General features: G+C 42.0%; 1 protein-coding gene and 1 long non-coding RNA gene across 12 annotated transcripts in view; both read left to right on the top strand.

Moving 5' to 3' along the window:
* The window catches only part of trpm3 (transient receptor potential cation channel, subfamily M, member 3), a 159705-nt gene that overhangs the window by 99937 nt on the left and 39375 nt on the right, over positions 1 to 20393 (top strand). For all 11 annotated transcript variants that reach the window (XM_037777480.1, XM_037777488.1, XM_037777481.1 and 8 more), the window contains exons 7-9: positions 6369 to 6543; positions 6930 to 7053; positions 17257 to 17329. In XM_037777480.1, the coding sequence (XP_037633408.1) occupies positions 6369 to 6543; positions 6930 to 7053; positions 17257 to 17329 (372 nt within the window). The remainder of the gene's footprint in view (positions 1 to 6368; positions 6544 to 6929; positions 7054 to 17256; positions 17330 to 20393) is intronic.
* Positions 7753 to 16088, top strand: LOC119492768. The gene is made up of 3 exons (XR_005207853.1): positions 7753 to 7882; positions 10901 to 10909; positions 16077 to 16088. It is a non-coding gene; the product is annotated as an uncharacterized LOC119492768 (long non-coding RNA).

Raw genomic sequence — 20393 nt, 5'->3', positions numbered from 1 at the left:
AACCTATCGCGAGCCGAGCACCGCCGTAGCTTGTTAGTAATTAGAGACTCACAGCTGTCCATCATGACGTCTCACCCCTTTTTTATAGCATCAAATAACCAATTAAAACCAAACTCATTAGAAAAATGAACACTTGGACATAGAGTATATCAGCATGATAAAAACTACCTAAAATGACAGAGACCATCTTTGGGAAAAAACGTATTTGACGTGTATTTCGACTTCTTAGTTTGCCCCATCCGCTAACATGGAGGAGGTGGGATTTATGACCTATACTGCAGCCAGCCACCAGGGGGCGATCAAAATGTTTTGGCTTCACTTTTGGGGAGCTGTCATGTCGTACATCTTTATATACAGTCTATGGTTTGTTCTTTTTAAAATGACACTGACAGCAGAGAGGAGAAACAGTCTATAATTTAGAATTTAACGGCAACGACATGATTGACTTAGGGAGATCGTGACAAAATCTGATTGGTTAACTTAGAGTGAATGACCATAGTCAGCTGATGGAGTAGAAGTCGGAGAGTGATAGACAGAGATTTGTGAATGAATAAGAAAAAAGGAGTCTCCCTGACTGAACTTTGGCTAAGCTTCAAGATTCAATTGTTTCTTCATATGTGTTACAAACCACCATCTTATCTATGATTATGGGCTAAACAAGAAACCTGAGTTACTGCATTCCAGCATTTCCAATAATTCACTGATAGGCTAGAGTGAGAGTCAAAACAAGGTGACATATCTACGACTACTCAGAGGGGGACTGTAGCGCTTGTGACGTGATGACATGTTTACTGTTGCTTTTATGGATCATTTAAAGTACAGAGTAGAGGTACGTATTGTATCTCATTAGTTGCTGATACAAAGTTGTCTGAGCAGATACTAAAGTGTTTTGGCAAGGACAAGTCAAATCATCTAAAACCCTATTTATACTTGTCATTTCAAGTGTCTTGTATCGGAATAAAGTCCAGATGACATTTAATACACTTTCATTTAAACTTGATTTGACTTTGGGAGAGGATACATTGTCTTCGGTACAAGTTTTGAACCCACAAACACATATACAACACTATGTAAGCTTCAGCACTTACAAAATAAGGCTTCCATACATGATTTTTTCATAGACAGGGCTCTCAAAGAAGCACATACAGGCTCACATACTCGCCACCACACAAATCAATGGGGTAAAATTCCTTTAACCCCAATTTCCCAGTTGTAAATGTATTTTCCTGAACAATAACACCATTCATGATTGATTCTCTCTGGCTCACGGTTCTTGGTAACACTACAACTCGACTAAAATGACTTTTAAAAGGTGGCACAGACCATCTGATTTACTCTGAATTCCTTTGAGTATGTTAAAAAAAAAAATGACAAGATATGTTGATGTCACAACACGACTGAAAAAGTAAAGTTTGAGAGAGGCTTTGCCCTTTTGATGTACCCCCTGACCTTTTGTTCTGTTGCCTGTCGAGTCATGTTGCCTTCACAGATCGGATGTTTCCTGTCTGCTTTAGTTGTTGCCAGGATAATGATGTTTGTGTGTGTGTGTGTTTTATTTTTTTTGGTTCTGGTGTTGAGGGGTGCGAAGACAACGACCCACATACTGTAGCACACCTCCTCCAGTCATGCTGATACTAATTTGACACATACAAGGACAAACTCGCAGACACTCGCACACACCCACGCACGCACAGAGACACACACGCGCAAAGGATGAGTCATTGCTGGATCCTTAATTAGGACCATTTAAGCATGTTATGTGTGTCTCGCTTACACGCTCCTCGTTTCCTCCTAATTCCTTCTTCTCCTCGTCGCTTCCTCGTCTACCAGGCTGGATAAATATAGAAAGTTATGGCCGCGAAGTCTCATCGACCACCTCTCTCCTTCTCTTCTGCTTCTGCTGTTTCACACAGTTTCACACAGTTTCACACAGTTTCACGGTAGTTTCTCCTCCTGAGAGATAAGGTGTGGGCACTGGGTTAAAACCATGTATGAGACAGAGAGAGACGAGGGAGAGAGTAGGGGTTTGCACATTGTGTTATCTGATGCGTTGGAGTGTGTGAATGGTGCATGGATACAGTCATTACAAGAATACGGGTTGGAAAGGCTGAATGTGTTGAGGGAGACAGTATAGACTGTGTAGGGTATTTTGTAGGGGCGGGGGATAAAACCGATACAGCAAAGTTTCCGTTATTTTGCGTGGCAATATTGTAACGATACACGGATGTCAAGCATCGATCTTTTATTATATAAACAATTAACCTCTTAACAGGAGAGAAGAGTTATAAATAATGCTCCGAAGTTACGCTGAATTTTGGCGAGGAAAAACTGGCACTGCCATTTTCAAAGGGATCCCTTGACCTCTGACCTCAGGATATATGAATGAAAACACTGAGATGAATGGAGAGAAAACTGTATCTTATTAGATAAAACATATACAATAATTTGCAGTTAAAAAAAGTTAATAAATCACAATATATAGCAATAAAATGTTTAACATCGCAATATCGTGACTTAAGTATTGTGATGATATCGTATCGTGGGGCCTCTGGTGATTCCCACACCTAGTATTTTGTGTAGAGTGTGTATTTTATGAAATCACGTATCCACAGAATATACTATACACTATTTCACTGTATAAATCAGTATATTTATCATTATCTCCAGCCCAAAGTTGGGACTCAAAACTTAATACAGTTAATATAACATAACAGATTGTTTAAATAATTCAAAGACCAACAGCTCTTGTTGATAAATCACCGAAGTGGCAGCAGATGGACAGAAAGAGACGTCTTTCAGAGACGAATATTCTCAGCGCAAAGTCTTAAACCCATTTTCCACCAAAATATCAATAACTCACTTTGCACTGTTTCATCTGAATGAACCTCCCACCTGTTTGCGCCTCTCCTCCCACCTGTGCGCTGTGCACCAAAATAACACACAGACGGGCAAGGAGAATCTCAAGGTCAGGAAACAGTTGGAGCGCGGCTTTCACTATGTTGCATGGCATTTTATGGTGAACAACAGATGGGAGACATAACAACGAATAACAGCATCTCCCTACCACCCGCATCCTGATTTCCACAGAGACTTAAAATATATTTTTTTAAAGAATAGGAAAAAATAGTTTATCCTTCTCTCAATGTAACTGTCAGTTAGGCATAAATATTGAATATGTATCTGTTTGAAAGTGTTCAATCAGCATCACTGCTTGGTGTAGTTGGATGTGGTCAGAAGTGTGCACCTGTACCCAACAATGATTCATAGTGTACTGACACACCCTGGAGTACGCCTCTGCAACTGTTTTTGGAAGATACAACAGTTGTTCCACTTTAATTAAGTGCATTTATCACTAGAGGACATGTTCCTCCTTCATTTGTAGAGTACCACCTCACTTCTGGATTAGCAAACATAAAGAAACAGTGATGGAATGTAAAAGTATTGGGAGAAATGAGGAGAAGAAAACACACTGTATGGACAGTCCACAACAGTGTTGCACTTTGGCAGAGGAAACACTTGATGAACTCCAGTAAGAAATATAGCATCTTCAATAAATACGCCAACAGATTAGCTCTCCAGCTTTGGGTTCACATTTCCATCTAGAACTATGGGTATTCTTCTGAAAATGCCGACTCATGTAACCCACCCTGCATGTGTTCAACTATTTAGTATTTCATTTGACCTAAAGGGAGAATTCAGACCACATAATCCGCCTCCACAGATATAATAATTCAAAGGACTCTCAGCTTTCTAACAATCACAGGATTAAAAATATAAAAAGTATAAAATTGCAAGTTCAGTAGAAGCAGCAGAGTGTTCACACTATGTTTAGGGCATTAAATTCCCAGACAGTTATTTAGTTGCGACCCCAATTGAAATTCAGGTCATGTCTATGGATCCAGAAAAACTTCCCATTAATACATTATACTACAAATGTGTGTAAAACTAAAAAAGACTGTTTCCTTGGCTTCCCACATAGAGAGATTACGCATATCTCAATTATAAGGTTCAGTAAAATTGAAAGGCAATGAGAATTAATCATAATGTAGTATCAAAATATTTTTTTAGGTGGAAACAGGAGAAACTTTGTCGGCGTTTGCACTGGGTGGACAGCTTTAATTTGAATTAATGGGCTGCCATGTTCATACATCGAAGTTCCCACAGGATTAAATACAGTAATCAAAGCCCTCATCTGGTAAATAGAAAAACTGTAAATGGGAGGTCAAAAGCCATTCTAAAATGTGCTCGCTGTTTTGGGGTAGTCAGGCAAAAGAGAATTTTATTTCATTTGTGGTTTGTTTACGTGTGTGTGCCTCTATCTGTATGTGTGTTTGTGTGAGTGTGTGTGTGTGTGTTGTGCGTTCTACCAATTAGCCATGACACAGCTGTGCTTTCCCCTCCTCATCTGCTCCTTGGTGGGTTTCAGTTGAACAATAATCTGCTTTAGATACTGTCGCGCTGCCTCCAAAGCTCAGTAGTCATCAATATCAATGCTTGATCCGACACAACTGCAAGCTCACACACATGCAGGTAACGGCAAAAAATAGACATCCAAAGGAAAAGGAAGAATCGGATACAAAATACAAGTTATTAGTCTGCGTCTCCCTCACATCCGGCTCTGTTGATATATGGTCGTGTGATGTGTTGTGGCACGGTGACGTTTTACCTCTTTGAAGTAGGCAAGGCCCCTAAAATATTCTCCTTATGTAACTGTCCCTGTTGCAAGGCCGCACGAGGCTGTGTGAGGCAAAGCGTAATGGTGGTGGGTATGCTTCGGCGTGCGTGCGTGCGCTTGTGTGTGCGTATGCGCATACAGTATGGAAGCGCGCATCTGTATGCGCTCGTCTGCCTGCGTGTTTGAGAGACAGACCATGCTTTCTCCTCTGTGAATTATGCAGACCGTGATGAGGGTGCAGGGCGGGGAAGATCCGGCAGTTACACAGCTTTTGAATTAGAAGAGTCAAAACACCCGGCAGAAAACACAACCTCATGAAACAGAATGGGAGGGAGAGGAGGAGGAGAACGGAGGGTCTGTAGAAAGAAAGACTGGAGAGACAGGAAGTGAGACAGAGGGCAGGATGAGGGGAGGAGGGTTTAGGAAATGGATTGGACTGAGACCTCTAAATGGGGGAAAGAACTAAGGGTGGTAAGATAGAAAAAGGACTCTTGGGTTTATGGTGTCTTAAAGGTGATGTTCACTGGAGTAATGAGAAATAGAGTCAGAAAGGAGACAAGAAGAGCATTACAAGCAAATTTAAGTGTTGAGAGAGGAGAGTTTGGCAGTAACTTTCTTATCTACAGTACCTTCTCCTGTACATCGTCTCACCGTGTGTAAAAAAAACAACTGCTAATTATACATAATTACTCTAAAGATTAGAGAGATTAGCAGGCAAGGAGACATTTTTGTGTGGAACAGTGGGGGGGTTTTCAGTGAAACTCATTCACACACACACACACACCATGCCACAGGAACAGAGCACAAAGCACAAAGTGGGCTGGTTATTTTTGGTACCGGTGCTTTTTTTAAAAACCTTTCTACCATAATTAGAAAGCGTACAGTGTCTTGACAGTCTTACAGTGAGTCATGAGACATCACAGGTGTCACATTTGCACCTTTTTTAACACATTTGGATATAGCTTTTCTATTTATAGATCAAGTATTGCTGATGTAATGAAACTTATTTATTGACTATCCTTTTGTTTTTTGGCTGGACCGCAGAGGGCCAGCCCTACAAACGCAAAAGTCTGTCACTGAGTGAGTGATTGACTGACTGAGCGACTGAGTGTTACACGAGTTACATGATTGCTCGGCCAATGAGTTGGCCTTTGCTCTGTCACATGAAAAGGCAGGTAACAGTCCTTTATGCAAATGAGCCCGTCCATCAAGTCGCATCTGGCTCACAAAACTTGGACCAAGCTGTGAAACTAGGCGATGTTGTTCTACAATGAAACGAGATTCAGCAGTGGCATCGTCTATTTCTCACTTAAAATGTTTTCAGAAGATTTTGGTGGATTGTTATGAAGGAATAACAGAAAGTTTACAAGCAGGCCGCCATGTTGTTTCCTGTTTGAAACGGCAAGGAGAAAACCAGGGACAAATCATGTGCATTCCACGAGAGGGTACGTCACTGATTGAACAGCCAGTTGAGTGGAGCAGCGCGTCCCCTAGTGTCCTCGCCTCACTTGGTGGACGTGTAGTGCTGGATTTAATATTATAAACATAACCACTCACTATTTATGTAACAATTTAGCCATAGATTCACAGACTGACCATACACAGTCCAGCCATATACTTGCTTTTGACCGAGTCTTATTTTTCTATCCTTAACTTCCCTCTTCCTTCTTCACATTTCTGCATTCTTGTGCAGGTATTGGTCAGGGCGTGCCGGTGGTGGCTCTGATCGTAGAAGGCGGCCCTAATGTGATCTCCATCGTGCTGGAGTACCTCAGGGACACACCCCCCGTCCCGGTGGTGGTGTGTGACGGCAGCGGCAGGGCCTCAGACATCTTGGCCTTCGGACACAAATACTCTGAGGAGGGAGGGTAGGCACTCACATATGCACATTTATGCTGTGTATATATATGGTAAAGTTGATGCAAGAACTTGCAAGTATGTATACATTTACTGAAATGTGCTGATGTGTTACTTAAAAAAAAAACTGAACATTTTTGGTTATATTCCTCGTATGAATTCAGAGTTATTTTTACAGCTTCATATATCCAGTTACAGATGAAGGTAAACCTGCAGAATCACATCTCACCAAGGACACAGAGACAGTAGTGCTGAGAGCCCCAGTCAACCTTGGTTTCACTTTCTGACAAACAGATTTAATTTTTTCCTGCTTCCCCCCCTAACTGTTTTATTCTCCTTACTTCTAGCTGACCTCCTTCTTGACACACTCTTTTTTTTCCTCTCCACACCTCTGCAGCATAATTAACGAGTCTCTAAGAGACCAGTTGCTGGTGACCATCCAGAAGACTTTCACCTACAGCCGCACGCAGGCCCAACATCTGTTCATCATTCTCATGGAGTGCATGAAGAAGAAGGAGCTGGTGAGTGTCACTTTCATAGATGTGCACATGCACATGCCAGCTGACACACATGTACATATTTGCACATGCATGAGTATATTTGCAGATGCAGGAAAAGCAAATATATGAGCAGTATATACACACAACATTAAAGCACTGACACATAGACAGACGCTCACACATACATACACACACACACCATGAAACTACTAATAACAGTGTAATATCGCCATTCATTTAAGCTTTCATGTCTCTGCTGTATAAAGAAGCCCAAAAATGAAAAATATGTGAAGGAGGAACAAATGGATTTGTCAGTTGGAGCTTGCTCACCATGAAACGTTTATTGAAGCAATTATTAACCCATCTTTTATGCATGACATGTAATGTTAAGTGGATGTAAATGTATTCAGATGACGTTTGGGACCAAATGGCCTCCACCTTGAGAGTCTATACCCCTTTGGCAGTGTTTAATTCCCAGTCCTTTTAGAGCACTGTCAGTCACATGAAACCAACCTCTTATTAATGCTGTTGAAAGCTATAACTGTAGAGGTGGTGTGTATTTATGTCTGCGTGTGTATGCGTTTATCGTGGTACATTTGATCACAGTAGCAGGGGGCTTGATGTTTTCTTGCCACAGGCACACACATTGTGATTGAAAGTGTGCACCACAGCAGTGCATGCAAACACCCACAGACAACCTTACACTCATTCACAAGATGATCATGGTGTTCTATGGTCGGTTATTTCTTTATAGCAGGCCGCTGCTATGTATAAAAAACTGTTGCTTTGGATGCAGTTCTTACCTCAGACTCTGGAGGAGCATTTTTGTATCAAATTATTGATTTCTTAAGTCTTGCATCGCCCTGTTGGGGTTTATTTCACAACAAAGACCGTCTCACTGTACATTATCCCTTAAATAGTCTTCACTGTTTATAATAATACCCGTGCACGATATATATCGTTTCAACATCTGCAATGTGCACATGCGCTATAGTCACATCCCAGGACGTGAGATGTCAGCAAATTAACTCAAACATGTCATGCTTCAACTTTTTTGCTGCTTGATACAAAAGGAAAACTCGCATCGTATATATTTTTACACTTCTCAACGGTTGGGGTTAGCGCAGTCTGGGATTTCATATGGCGGGTCAGAGACAGCCGCTTGGTGTTAGAGGATCCTTTCCCCGGTGCTGGCTAGCCCTCGCCGGGCGCATTTCCTCCATGCCGGTGCGCCGTTCCCTGTTCCAATAGGTCAGCTTGTTAAGGCCCAGGTGAATGTGGCTCGCAGCTCCAGCCGTGAGTTTTACAGCACCCCTCGGACCTCACTGCTTTCCAGGCTTGGACTTGCTACGCCCTATCTTTCTGCAAGGATAGACGGGGCTCCTGGAATGACTGTCAACAGGGGCGGACTGTCCCCAGTGCGAGGGGCTGCGACGATGTCGGCAACTCAACCGACCTGTCTTGAAACACGGACCCTGTCTCGTTAACCATCCATTGTTGGTGTGATTTTTTTTCCGTGGCAGCGCCATTCATATCTATAAAACAAATGCGTTTAAAATTAAATTTTGTACTAGAGCACACATTTGTTTACAAGAGCGCAAACTTGTTTATCTAGCCTCATAATTTTGCTCTCAAAGTGCATCAGTTTGATGCATTTAACTTGTACTAAATTAAGGCTGAAAATCCCTGTATTTTTTCATATTGCAATATGTATTGTAGATAAAAAAAATATTGCACTGTCAGTTTTCCAACATCGTGCAGCCCAATTTAAATAACAATTGTAACACACTGAGTCACAGAAAAAAAAAATCAAAAGCGTGTGCACAAGCGAAGCGCGCACACACAGAAACATGCACACACATAGCACACATAGTATTTTGCAGGCAGCCCAGCATTGGTCATGGTTGTGCAGCGTGTAAGTGGATTGATTGTGTTGTCAGTGGGGTTCCAGTGGCTGACTGATGCTCACACTGATGGTTCTTCTGAATACAATACACCAGAGCAGAACAATGTGTGAATCATTCAGCAGGAGCAGCTGTACAGGCCAGATAATCTGATGCTGCCTCACTCTGAACTTAAAAAAACTGTTAACGCTGCCAAACTGAAACGGAGCACCAAAAGTGTATTTTGGCAGTATTATAAAAGTCCCACAACCCTGCTTCACCCCTGTGGTAATATTCCTGTGTTTTACAGGCCAATTAGGTATTTTTCTGAGGAAGGAAGAAAGAAAATGTTCTTTACTGTATGCCATCCACAGTTCAAATGCAGACATTTGGGGCTACACTACTCTTCATGTGACAAAAGGGCTATACAGTTACATCTCTAATTAATATGTCTGTATGATCACAGAGTGCTGGAGCAGGTAAACAGTGGGTTAGGTGTTCATATCCAGGATGCTGTACTTCATATAGTATGTATGAATATGAAAATAAATAGTCATTTGTGGCTTATAACCTTAACAATGCCATAATACATTTACCAATGATATAAAACTATGATAGCATACTCTGTGGTAATGTATTCACTGGAAGCACTCCTCTTCCTTGTATGTCTTCCAAAAACAATTCTGGCTTTTCTCTGCAATCATTAGTGCCCATACACCATGCAGTCTCAAAAAGCTAATGTTGATTATGGCTGGAGGAAGAGAGAGAGATAGATGTCATCTGTGTGCAGTCTGGCACCTCTCTCTCTGTCTCACTGAGGTAATTTCACCAGCCTCCTATTTATCAGGCTGATAGGCATCAGGGTTCCCTCCTGATCGCACTCAGAAAGCCACGGATAGGAGTGTGTATGCATTTGTGATTGGAGGGGAGTAACTGTAAGGGAGGAAGGGAGAAAAGAAATCAAATCAGGTTTCTTTAATGAATATAACTCGTCAGTGTGTGCATCCCTTTTTGTGCAGCAAGCAGGAGAGCACAGTTTTTTGACCGCTGTGAAAATGTTGTTTTTGAAAGGCTAAAAACCAACAAATATGAACGGAAGCAGAATATTTCTTTAGATAAAAACATGGTGTGCTTTTTGGAAATGATTGCATCTTTCTTTTTTCAACAAAGTTTGACTTTACACCACTCTGAAGTTATTAGGAATATTTAAATCACACAAGTCGGAAACAATCCACCACCAGAATTTAATTCTAGTATAATACTATAATAATATTAGTGTAACCTGATCTTTATCTGCAACCGTGCAGAAACAATCCCGGGTTTAAACAGAATGAATAGACATGCAAAAAGAAAAAAGCTAGGCAACATTCAAATGTTGATTTTGAATTTGACTTTCAACGTTATGAATGAAGCTTCAGCTGTTCAACTATTTCGGGACAGCCCTAAAAAGTGATACATCTCTTTTGAGATGAGGCCAAAACAAATCTCCCATTATGTGATCATAGGGTTTTCTGGCTCCTTCCCACTGCAGTAATTCACCATATGGGCTCTGCAGGACCAAATTTTGAAACTTGTTTGTTACCCCCACTTCAAAACATGGTTCTGCATGGTGAACAAACTGTTCATATCTACCGGTAAACTAACTACTATGTAAATGGTCTTCTGTGTTGTACTGCTGTATGTACTCATACCTACATGTGCTGGCAGTAGCTGTGCAGGATTGATGATTTTCAATATTTACACTGGAGACTTAAAAAGACAAACATTGCAGGAGAATTGGTGAAGTACTTTTATTTATTCTGTCACCTATGAAAAGTTTATTCAACACTCTCATTCTACAATCATGTTCAAGTATCTCAAGAGATGACAAGAGTGTAACTTAAGACTTGAGAGGCTCTAGATGTCGCAGCTAACCGACTATAGGGATGCAGTGATGCAGTCCCATAGCAGTTATAGAAACCTGTGTTTACCCTTGTGTACCAAAGGCAAGTAGCGTCACCCCATGTTAACACCCAGGTCAGGAGCAGGGTCACAAAACTGTTGCGTTGAATCATTCACACTGGCAGCAAATGTGGGCTTATCCTGGGTCAGTGCAGCGGTCCGTAAGGGGGTAAGTGTGTGTGTGTGAGAGAGAGACAATGAGAGTGTGTGCTTGTCTGTGTGCCAGTTGGCTGGCACTTTAATTTTTCTGGCTCTGCTGCAGGAAAGCCCAAGAGTAGGAGGAAAAGAGACAGACTAAAGGTGACTGCCTGGATAATGTATGAGACAGGGAGAGTGTGTCTGTTTAATGCTGGACTTACACCAACATACTTTTCAAACGATTTCAAGTGATCGCAGACAAATTTCCAATGTCGGAATAAAATCACGAGAGGTTTGCTAGAGTTGATAGTTTGGTGTAAGGTGGTCATGAAACTCAGTCTGAGCTGCCTTAAATCACTCTTTTAATCAAATCAAATCAAACGTTTAATATTATCATAAGTTCAATGACCAATGAACATTCTCAACAACCAATAGGTGTGATTTCTCCAGCAGCAAACAATATTGCTAGCTTCTATCATATAAATCTGGCTGCAGTGCTCCCTCTCTCCCTTTCTTTCATACATACACGTGTGTGTGTGTCGATTAGTATATGATTGAAGCCAGCAATCAATCTGAAATGTACGGTTAGCTCGCAGGCTAAAGCGTGATTTATGCTTGCCGCATCCGCGAGGGTCGCGAGTATCCGCATGGCCAAAGTGACGTCACACCATCAGAAACGGCCCTTCGCGGGGGTTCCCTGTGGCAGGTTTTTGCCTGTCCGTGCAGATACTATTTTTTTTAACTATGTGGACGAAGATGGGTGGAGGAAATGAAGAACTTTGAGGGGCTTTGAGAATGTCTGCTTGCCACAAGGAGAAATCCGCATGGAGTATAAAAGATCCAACTGTTTCCTTGTCACAAATCCACATCAGCTCATGTTCGTGCGGCCGTCCTTGCGGAAAGCATTTTTCTGTCCACTTTTTTCTCGACAGTCTTGACTCGTCAGTTTTTCTTGTAAATTTCCACCTGGAGCACGATGGGAAATAATCACAAAAGGAATCTAGTAGTAATTTTTCAAATGGTGACCCGGCAAGATCCCCAGTCTTTGCAAAATCTTATAGTCTGTGAGTAACTGCCCTTCATACATTAGAAGACTTTGAAAAGAATTTGAAAAGATAATGTCTGACACCCTCTCACATCTAAAGACAATGTGTCATAAGTCACAGAGTTCTAGTCATACACTTCACTTGCGTCGCCTGGTGCGAATTTGCGTCTTTGCATTGACTTTGTATGTAATCGCGCCGTGCAAAAAATGTGCTTCATGTTTGATGTGAGCACACCATAGAACAGATCGGTACTGAGTTTTATGACGACCTTAAACCAAACAATCTACGTCTCGGGAGCATAACCACAACTAAAGCAAAACCTTCATGATTTCATTCCAAAATTGGAAATTTGTCTCCCACAGTGAAATCGATTGAAAAGTCGCTTAAAACGGCATAAAAACTCAGTGACTTTATGATGACTGATGATGACTATGATGTGACTTTATGATGCATTGTCTTTAGATGTAAGAGGGTGTCAGACTTCAGTCTTTTCATAGTCGTCAAGTGTATGGTAGGCATAGGAGGGCAAGTGAAGAGTAGGAAGACTAAAGAAAGGATGTGTCTTGCTTGTGTCTCAGCATGTTGGTTTATTCATGAAAACACTTTGTGCTTCAGTTATTTCCCTGTTGCCTGGGCTTTGTTTATCATACTGGGGGCTCTTTATGTGATATATCAAGAGGCAATAATCGTTATGCGTGCATACTGAAATGTATACATACATCTGTACCTCTGTGTTTTATGTTTTGATCTTTGTTTTTGCCAAAAGGGGAACAGCTGGTTGTATTCAAGCCTCATAGCCATTTTTTCCTTAATATTGTCATTTCAAGAGGCCACGTGATGAATTTTATCATGAATATGTTGCTGTGAAGTCGGTTAGGCAGTAAATTATAAAACTGAGAAGTGCTCTTTGCAGCTACAAACAATAGTGCCACTTATCTGCTTTATGCTTTCATTTGGTCTAATTTAGGAGTGCGCTGGCTCATCTCCCAGTGAAAAAAATGTCTTCTGATAGATGATAGAGGGTCCAAGTCGGCGGGGGGTAGGGAAGGGAAATAATTGCGAATGAATAATGCGTAAGCTCTTGAGTTATACATAGGGGGAACAGATGTAAAGTACATAGATGGTGTCTTATACAAGTGCAATGAAAGGGAATACTAAAGCATAGGCCACATCTGTAACAATTTGTCTGGATGATAAGGGTAATTATCTTCTTTGAGTATTCACATCACTTATCTTGTTTCTTTTATCTCTTCAACATAAAGGTGGAACAATTTCATATAAATGGCAAGCAATCACACTGAAAAGACTACAGGCTGCCTGTGAACCAGTGCTTTTAAATATCATCAAGGCCTGTTGTCACATCGCTTTTTTTTTTTTTTTTTTCTTGCTAGAAATGTGTGAATCCAATTCTAGGTCTAATTAAAACAGAGGAGCCTCATTCTACCTTCCCTCCCTCTCTCTCGGCCCCTCACTCTTCATCTGTGGTGGTGGGGGGTGGCAAGATGATTGTCCTGGTATCTCCCTGCTTGGTATGAATAATTGAGTGTAGAATAGTCCTTATATGTTTAATTCGGATTAAATATTGAGGAGGAACGACCTATACGCGATGTTCCCCCGCCTCCCTGACAAGAGAAACTAAGAGCGAGTAGGAGGAAGATGAGGAGAGCGAAAGAGTGACTTAAATGGACCATGAGAGAGAAAGAGAGGGAGGGACAGATGGAGGGATAGAGGGGGAAGGTGGGAGGAAATGAGACAAGAGAAGAAGTAAAAGAAGGGAAACAAATGTGGCTTGGGTGGAGAAAATATGTGAAAATGAGGTACAGTAGCGAGTTTGAGCCACAAAACAGAGAAAGAAAGAGCTAGAAGAGCGACAATTCCTTGGGTGATTATCAACAGGGCAGTTTATCAGTTTAAAATTTCATGAATAGAGAAACTTATGTCTCTCTTTCCTCTACTTTGGCTGTCGTTGTAAAAGCCTGTTGGTTAATGGTTTATCCAGGAAAGTAATAAATACGCATCTAAATATTTTATGCTCAAATTCCCACAGTTGAAACCATTAGCAGAGCTTTGTCAGATCTGAACTGCTAACCATTGTTAATGTATGGTATGCAGAGGATGCTTCGGAAACCTCTGTGGACTGTATGAGTGTGTGTGTGTGTGTGAGGTTTGCCATGTGTCTTGTACAGTATGCACATGCAGCAGCATCAGCAGGGTCTTGCCTGCTAAATGAAGATGAATGTATTCCAATCAGCTTGGCTCACTGCAGCGTGAAGTGCAGTTTTCTGATCCTCCTCTAAGCTTGTAGCTTAGCGTCTCTGAAGATGCGGGAATCCTTCGACAGATCCCAGTCACACTGAGACAGATTGCTCTGCCTCGTCCTTTTTCATTTCTTATATCCGTCTTGAATTTGTCAACACTAAATCTCCCTCCTTCTGTCTTCCTCTGCATTACACATGCTTTCCTGCCGTCTCACGTCTATCCTCCAGACCCCCCACCTCCATACTCGTCTCCCTCTCCTTATCGTTCCCGCTCTTTTACTCTCTCCTCTATTCTTGTCAACAGAGAGATGGAGTGTGACAGACACGAGTCAGTGCCCTGTCCCTCGCTTGTTTACCCCTGAGGTGATGATTGTCAGTGTGGAGGCCAAAATACATTCAGCATTTTAAGATATTTTGAGATACAGTATTAGCCAAGCACATCGGAAACGTAATGTACAACAGATGGACGGGTTTATGCCATGAGTAAAAAAATACAATGAAGCTGGGTCTACCTGTTCGATAAACTTGTTTGCTCACAGTAAGTACTTGAGAGCACCTTTGCTTGTACAAGACAATGAAAATAGATGAGGGAGAAGCGGTCTGTTTATCTTTGCACACACTTATTGACGACTCTCTGTGTGATCATCGCGATTAAACCTTGTGTTGTCATAGAGGTCGTGTTGCTTAGCCTCGGTATTGTAGAGCCTTCATGATGACGGGTAGCGCATATCCACAGGGTCACCTTGGAGGTGTGATTGGGGGAAGGGACGAGGGAGGAAGAAGTAGGAGGAAGCAGGCAAGGATGAGGGTGGTGGTGGTGGAGGGGAGTAGCATGCTAGTGGGAGGTTGTTGTGAGATTAATGGTTACAGGTGGGGGGGGCTGAAAGATGATGGGTGGAAGAAAAAGGAAGTGGAGGTAGAGCCTTGAGAGACGGGAAAATAGAAACAATGGTGAACGTCTTCTATAAACATCATCTTTCCTTTATCACACTGTCATCCATCTTCAGTCCCGAAGGCAGCCAAGACCTGTATGTACATCTGTGCCTGTGTCTGCACCTTTGTGTGTGTGTGTGTGTAACTCTCTATTCTGCTATAACGATAACTACAGGGTTTAATGAACAAGTGGCCAGATTAGGATTCTGTACTAATGAGGTGAAATAATTAGGCTCGCACATGAGCACGCCCTTAAAATGTATAGATCGGTTATGATCTTGTTAGAAAATCACACCCTTGTGATAATTTAACCTTTTCTACGTAAGAGCACACATGGGACAACTCACTCTCTTTAACACACACACACACACACACTTGGTTAGATCACAGTATTGCATGTGTGTTCAGCAGATGGCTCTCTAAATGTGTTGTTAACATCTATTAGAGTGAAGGCAAAGATGCATTCTAGCACATAATAATCTAGCCACTGGCCACCATTCAAACACACACACACACACAACCACACATACACACACACACACACACAACCACACACACAGACACTATAACTTAACTCAGAGAAGCGCATGAACACACCGGGCCAGGGACTCATTGGTGTCCCCGCTCATGAAGTCCTCAATCGATACCTTCACATCCCATTGCACTCCCATTTCACCTGGAGAAAGACCTTTTGATTGCACGGGCCGATAGTGACCGTCACACACACATACGCGCACACACACTTAGATGCTCCCGTTATTAGGGTTGACAGTTTCGATGCATGACTCAGGTCTAAGGATATGCATGATATCACACTCCGCATTTCTCTCTCAGGAGGGAGCCAGCATGTCATCAGCATATAACATACATTGATCATACGAATGATGAATGAGCCGACATAATAGATACTGTAAATCATCAACGTGGATTGAATTAGTTTTGTGCATTTAGATTTGTGTGAAAAGAGAAAGGGAGATAGAGGGAGAAAGGAGGAGGGTTAGCCCACAACATTGCAGCATCGCCCAAGGGAAAGCAGCAGCAGCAGCAGCAAAGCCCGCAGATTCCCGGAGCTCCACGAAATGAAGCCATTTAGAGGGGGGAGATGGGAAGGGAGATGGGCTGCAGGGAGGAGAGGGAGGTGGGAGGAGATGGATGGGCGGATGGAAGGATTAGAGGAATAGCTCGTCGGGCATTCAGAACACGCATTCTGCCGTACACGACTCCCACAAGGTGCCCTTCACGCATGCACACATGCGAGCATGTATGCCCACACACGTTAACGCGGGATATGTGTACACGCGCTTGCTACATTTCACAGAGAAAAAAAAAAAAAGCTGGAAAAGCTGCTCCATTTCTCAGATTTCCCTCTCAGCGGACTTTGGCTCTCATCCATCGCGCCATTAGTTCATCTCACGCAGGATATAAAAAATGCAGCTAAAAGACAAGCCAGACGACACAGACGCAGACCCAAAGTAGCCTTAGAGTACAATATTTTCCTGAAAGCCTAATCCAAAAAAATGTTTGACACAGCAACAGAAAAAGAACAAAATGAGCTTTGGTAACAGAGAGCATTATTAGGTCATATATTCGTTTGATCTCTCTCTGTTATGTTTTCACTCTGGTTCCCCTCGGTTGCCTTTCTCGGCGAATCCCTTCATTCCTTCCGTGCAGTGAACAAGCTGTATGTGAGAGTTTTGTGTTGTTCTCTGCACAAGAGACAAGAGAGGAATGAAGAGAGTCTGGAGAGGAGATACAGTACATTACATCAGAGCAATTCCTCTCCTCTCCTCTCCTCTCCTCTCCTCTCCTCTCCTCTCCTCTCCTCCTGCACCTCAGCGGTTTTAGTGAAGCTGTTTAATCCAGCAAATAAGAGCCCTCTCAAGATGTGACTGGATTTTTGATGCTATAAGCCTTGATGCATTCAATCAAACAACAATAGAAGTAATAGAGTTAACTTTCAATAAATGCTCTTTTTTCTCACTCGTTCTCTCTGTGTCTGTCTCTCTTTCTCTCATTGTCTTTCAGATAACAGTTTTCCGGATGGGGTCGGAGGGTCATCAGGACATTGACCTCGCCATCCTCACTGCATTACTCAAAGGTGGGTGTGTGTATTTATGTGTGTGTGTGCTGGAGCATGAGTGTACAGTAAGTGGCTTCCATTTCACTTGTCTCCCTCCAGGGATGTTGTTATTTGGAAGTTTCTGTACATAAAAGGAGGATGATATCGTTTCAGAAAGCATTCCTCTCACTGTCCCAGTTTAGGCGTATGTTCGAAGCACACAAGTATGTTTTTAGTTTTGCAGTTCATTGCTCAGGAATAAAACATAAACATCTGTGCTTATTTTTTTCTCTCTTAAAGCTCCATTAAGCAATTTTTGAGCACTGCGGGGTAGGAAGACAACAAAGCAAACTTGCAGCATTAAGTTTTGGTGTTATAATAGCTTATCAAACAACTGCTTTCTTGCAGTTTTAGCAGAAACAGAGTGCCATGGGCATGGTCCTCTTACCACTGCCTGTCCAATATAAGTCAAGTGCTGGCCCTGACCAAATTGGTGCCCTTGGCAGGAGTTTAACTTTTTCCTCAGTTTTTGGTTACATAAGATATTATGTTTTAGTTTGTGAACTTTAGAGGTGCTTTTTGGCAGATTTTGCTGGCGCTAGCTGCATATTTATTATAAAGCCATCTTATTCAGTGTATTTCACTAAATATCGAACTATTCCTTTAAACCTGAGGAGTTCGTGGCTCTAGTGGCCTACCAGCTATCAAAGCCGTCTCAGACAAGCTCGCACCGAGCTCAGCTTTCCTACTTTATATGCTAATAAATCCCGATATCCCAACAACACCTGCAGAATAATCAATTAGCATGAACACAGCTGCTCATTAACTGTGTGGCCAGAGACAAGTAATTACAGGAGGACACTTACCGGCACCAATGAATTGTAAAAGGCATTGTGTCTTTTAATTCATCTCTTTTGAAGTATATGTTTCGTTGAATTTAATTTGCATTTATCAAATGAATTGCCCTTGAGGTCAATAATCACTTTTTGAAAGGGACACATGACCTTACTACATGCTATTATGCAACATCAGCTCCTCATTTCTCAGAACTACACTGATGCTTATAGTGTGGCCAGCATCCCAAAGTTCAAGCTTATGATCTTTACATGCAGTTGCAGGTCATGTTATACAGCCACCAAGGGGCGTTAGAGTAGCTGCAGACAAACAAGTAGGGATTTAAAGGCTCGTATCTATCTTGGTTTCTCCCTCCACTTATCACACTGCAATACATAGAATAATCAGTCAGCATGGTAACAGCAGCACTGACCTAAAGCATGACACAGTAACATATAGAGAGAGCTACACAGCCTCTGCAAGCTGCAATCCTTCCACTTTAACTAGTTGTTATGCATTTACCAGTAAGGGCCAGGACTTGGACCAAATTGAGTTACAAAATTGAAAATTCCTCAAGTGCAAACACAGCAATTAAACCCAGCCACCTCATCCTCTACCCTATTTCCCACTTCAGTGTTTCCCATGCCCCCGCCCCGCTACACACACAAACAGGATCCATACTTTCGATTAGTTTTTCAGTAGCTTATATTGATCACTGTAGCTCTTGTCTCTTTAAGGATTTGACGCTAACGCCTCCCACTGAAGTTTGCACGCATGCCCTCTCTCTCTCTCAAACACACACCTATACATGTGAACACATGAGGTTCACACTCATGCAGATTAATATCAATAACTTATCAGAGGAATCGTTCCTCAGAAGAACATTTCATTCCACAGAGACTAAACAAGTTGAGTTTGGAGAGGGAGAGCGTGACAGAGGAACGTGTTTTACATAATTGATGTGTAGCAGTCAAGATGCATGATTTCTGTGGCCCATGCATCACATTCTCATCTTCTCACTTTCCCTATGTACACACGTCTCGCTCATGTATCCTGTCAACTCCATCTGTTGCTCTATCTTTCATTTCGTTTCTATTCATTTCATTTCACATTGTGATAGGAATGGCATGCGGATGAATGAGTGAAGAGAGGAATTGAATTCAAAGAAAGAAAAGATGAAATAGGAAAAAGGAAATGAAAAGCAGGAGATCATAGAAGTGAAAGGACGAGAGGGGAACACTGACACAAGAGGGGGGGAAATGCTTTATGATAAACAGCATGAGGGTCATTCTACATGCAAGTCTCATTCTGCGGCTGAGTGAATGAGACGCGTTAAGGCTTTTAGTGTAAAATGAAATCAGTCACATCCTGCCTGAGAGCTTTTTAAAACACTGGATTAGACTCCTTCGCTGAAGAACTAAGCTACTGCCTGAAGCTCAACAAGGCACAGCACTGTCAGGAAAACACGGTGAGGGGAGAACAGAGAAAGAGCAAGAGGGAAAAAAAGCATAAAAGGAGAGAGTGTGTGTGAGAGAGAGAGATTTCGAGAAGTGGGAACAGGAAGGAATCTGCAGTTAAAGACACATGGTGTAACAGAGGGACGTTTAGAGTAATTGATGGTCTGCTGTCTGAAGTAGTCAATATCCTGAAGATTGGGTCCATAAAGCCAGTTGGCTACAGTTCGTATTCCCTGCAGGCAGACTGAGTGAAACCGCAGGCCTTTGATGAAGCAAGGCCACCCTGCTTCTACACATACACATATCTCCACTAAAGCTGGCATTAGTAGGCTCTGCATCTTATTAGCAGGGCTCTGTCTGAACTCACACCATTAAGCTCCAGTAATGCTGAACAGGCCTTTAAGACAGAGAGAGAGCACGTTGTAAAGTGATGATACTTCTGTGCTTATTAAAAATGACTCTGTCTTGTCTACACACAGGGGATTATTATTATGCTTTATATTACAGTGGATTTCTCCAGAGGCTGAGATGAATTGTCGCCTTATCTTTCTCATTTCGGTTAACTCCTCCCAGTGTGCGGGTGAATTATTAATGAGAACAGCAGACTGCGGTTTTGTGTTCAGTCTCATTGGTCAAGTGCCACTAAAACAGGGAACAGCTACTAGCACTTTTTTGCAGCATATTCTATCGCACTTTTACAGTGAAGCTATTTTATATTGGATCATACAGAGCTAATCAGTTCTGAAAAGAGACGTTTGGTTTTACAGTTACTGTCCCTCTCTGTCTCTGTTTAATTTTATGCTGCCTCTGAG

The sequence above is a fragment of the Sebastes umbrosus genome, chromosome 8 (assembly GCF_015220745.1).
Source record: "Sebastes umbrosus isolate fSebUmb1 chromosome 8, fSebUmb1.pri, whole genome shotgun sequence".
NCBI classification, from domain to species: Eukaryota; Metazoa; Chordata; class Actinopteri; order Perciformes; family Sebastidae; genus Sebastes; species Sebastes umbrosus.
The sequence above is the reverse complement of the archived record's forward strand: the minus strand, read 5'-3'. Positions and strand labels throughout refer to the sequence as shown.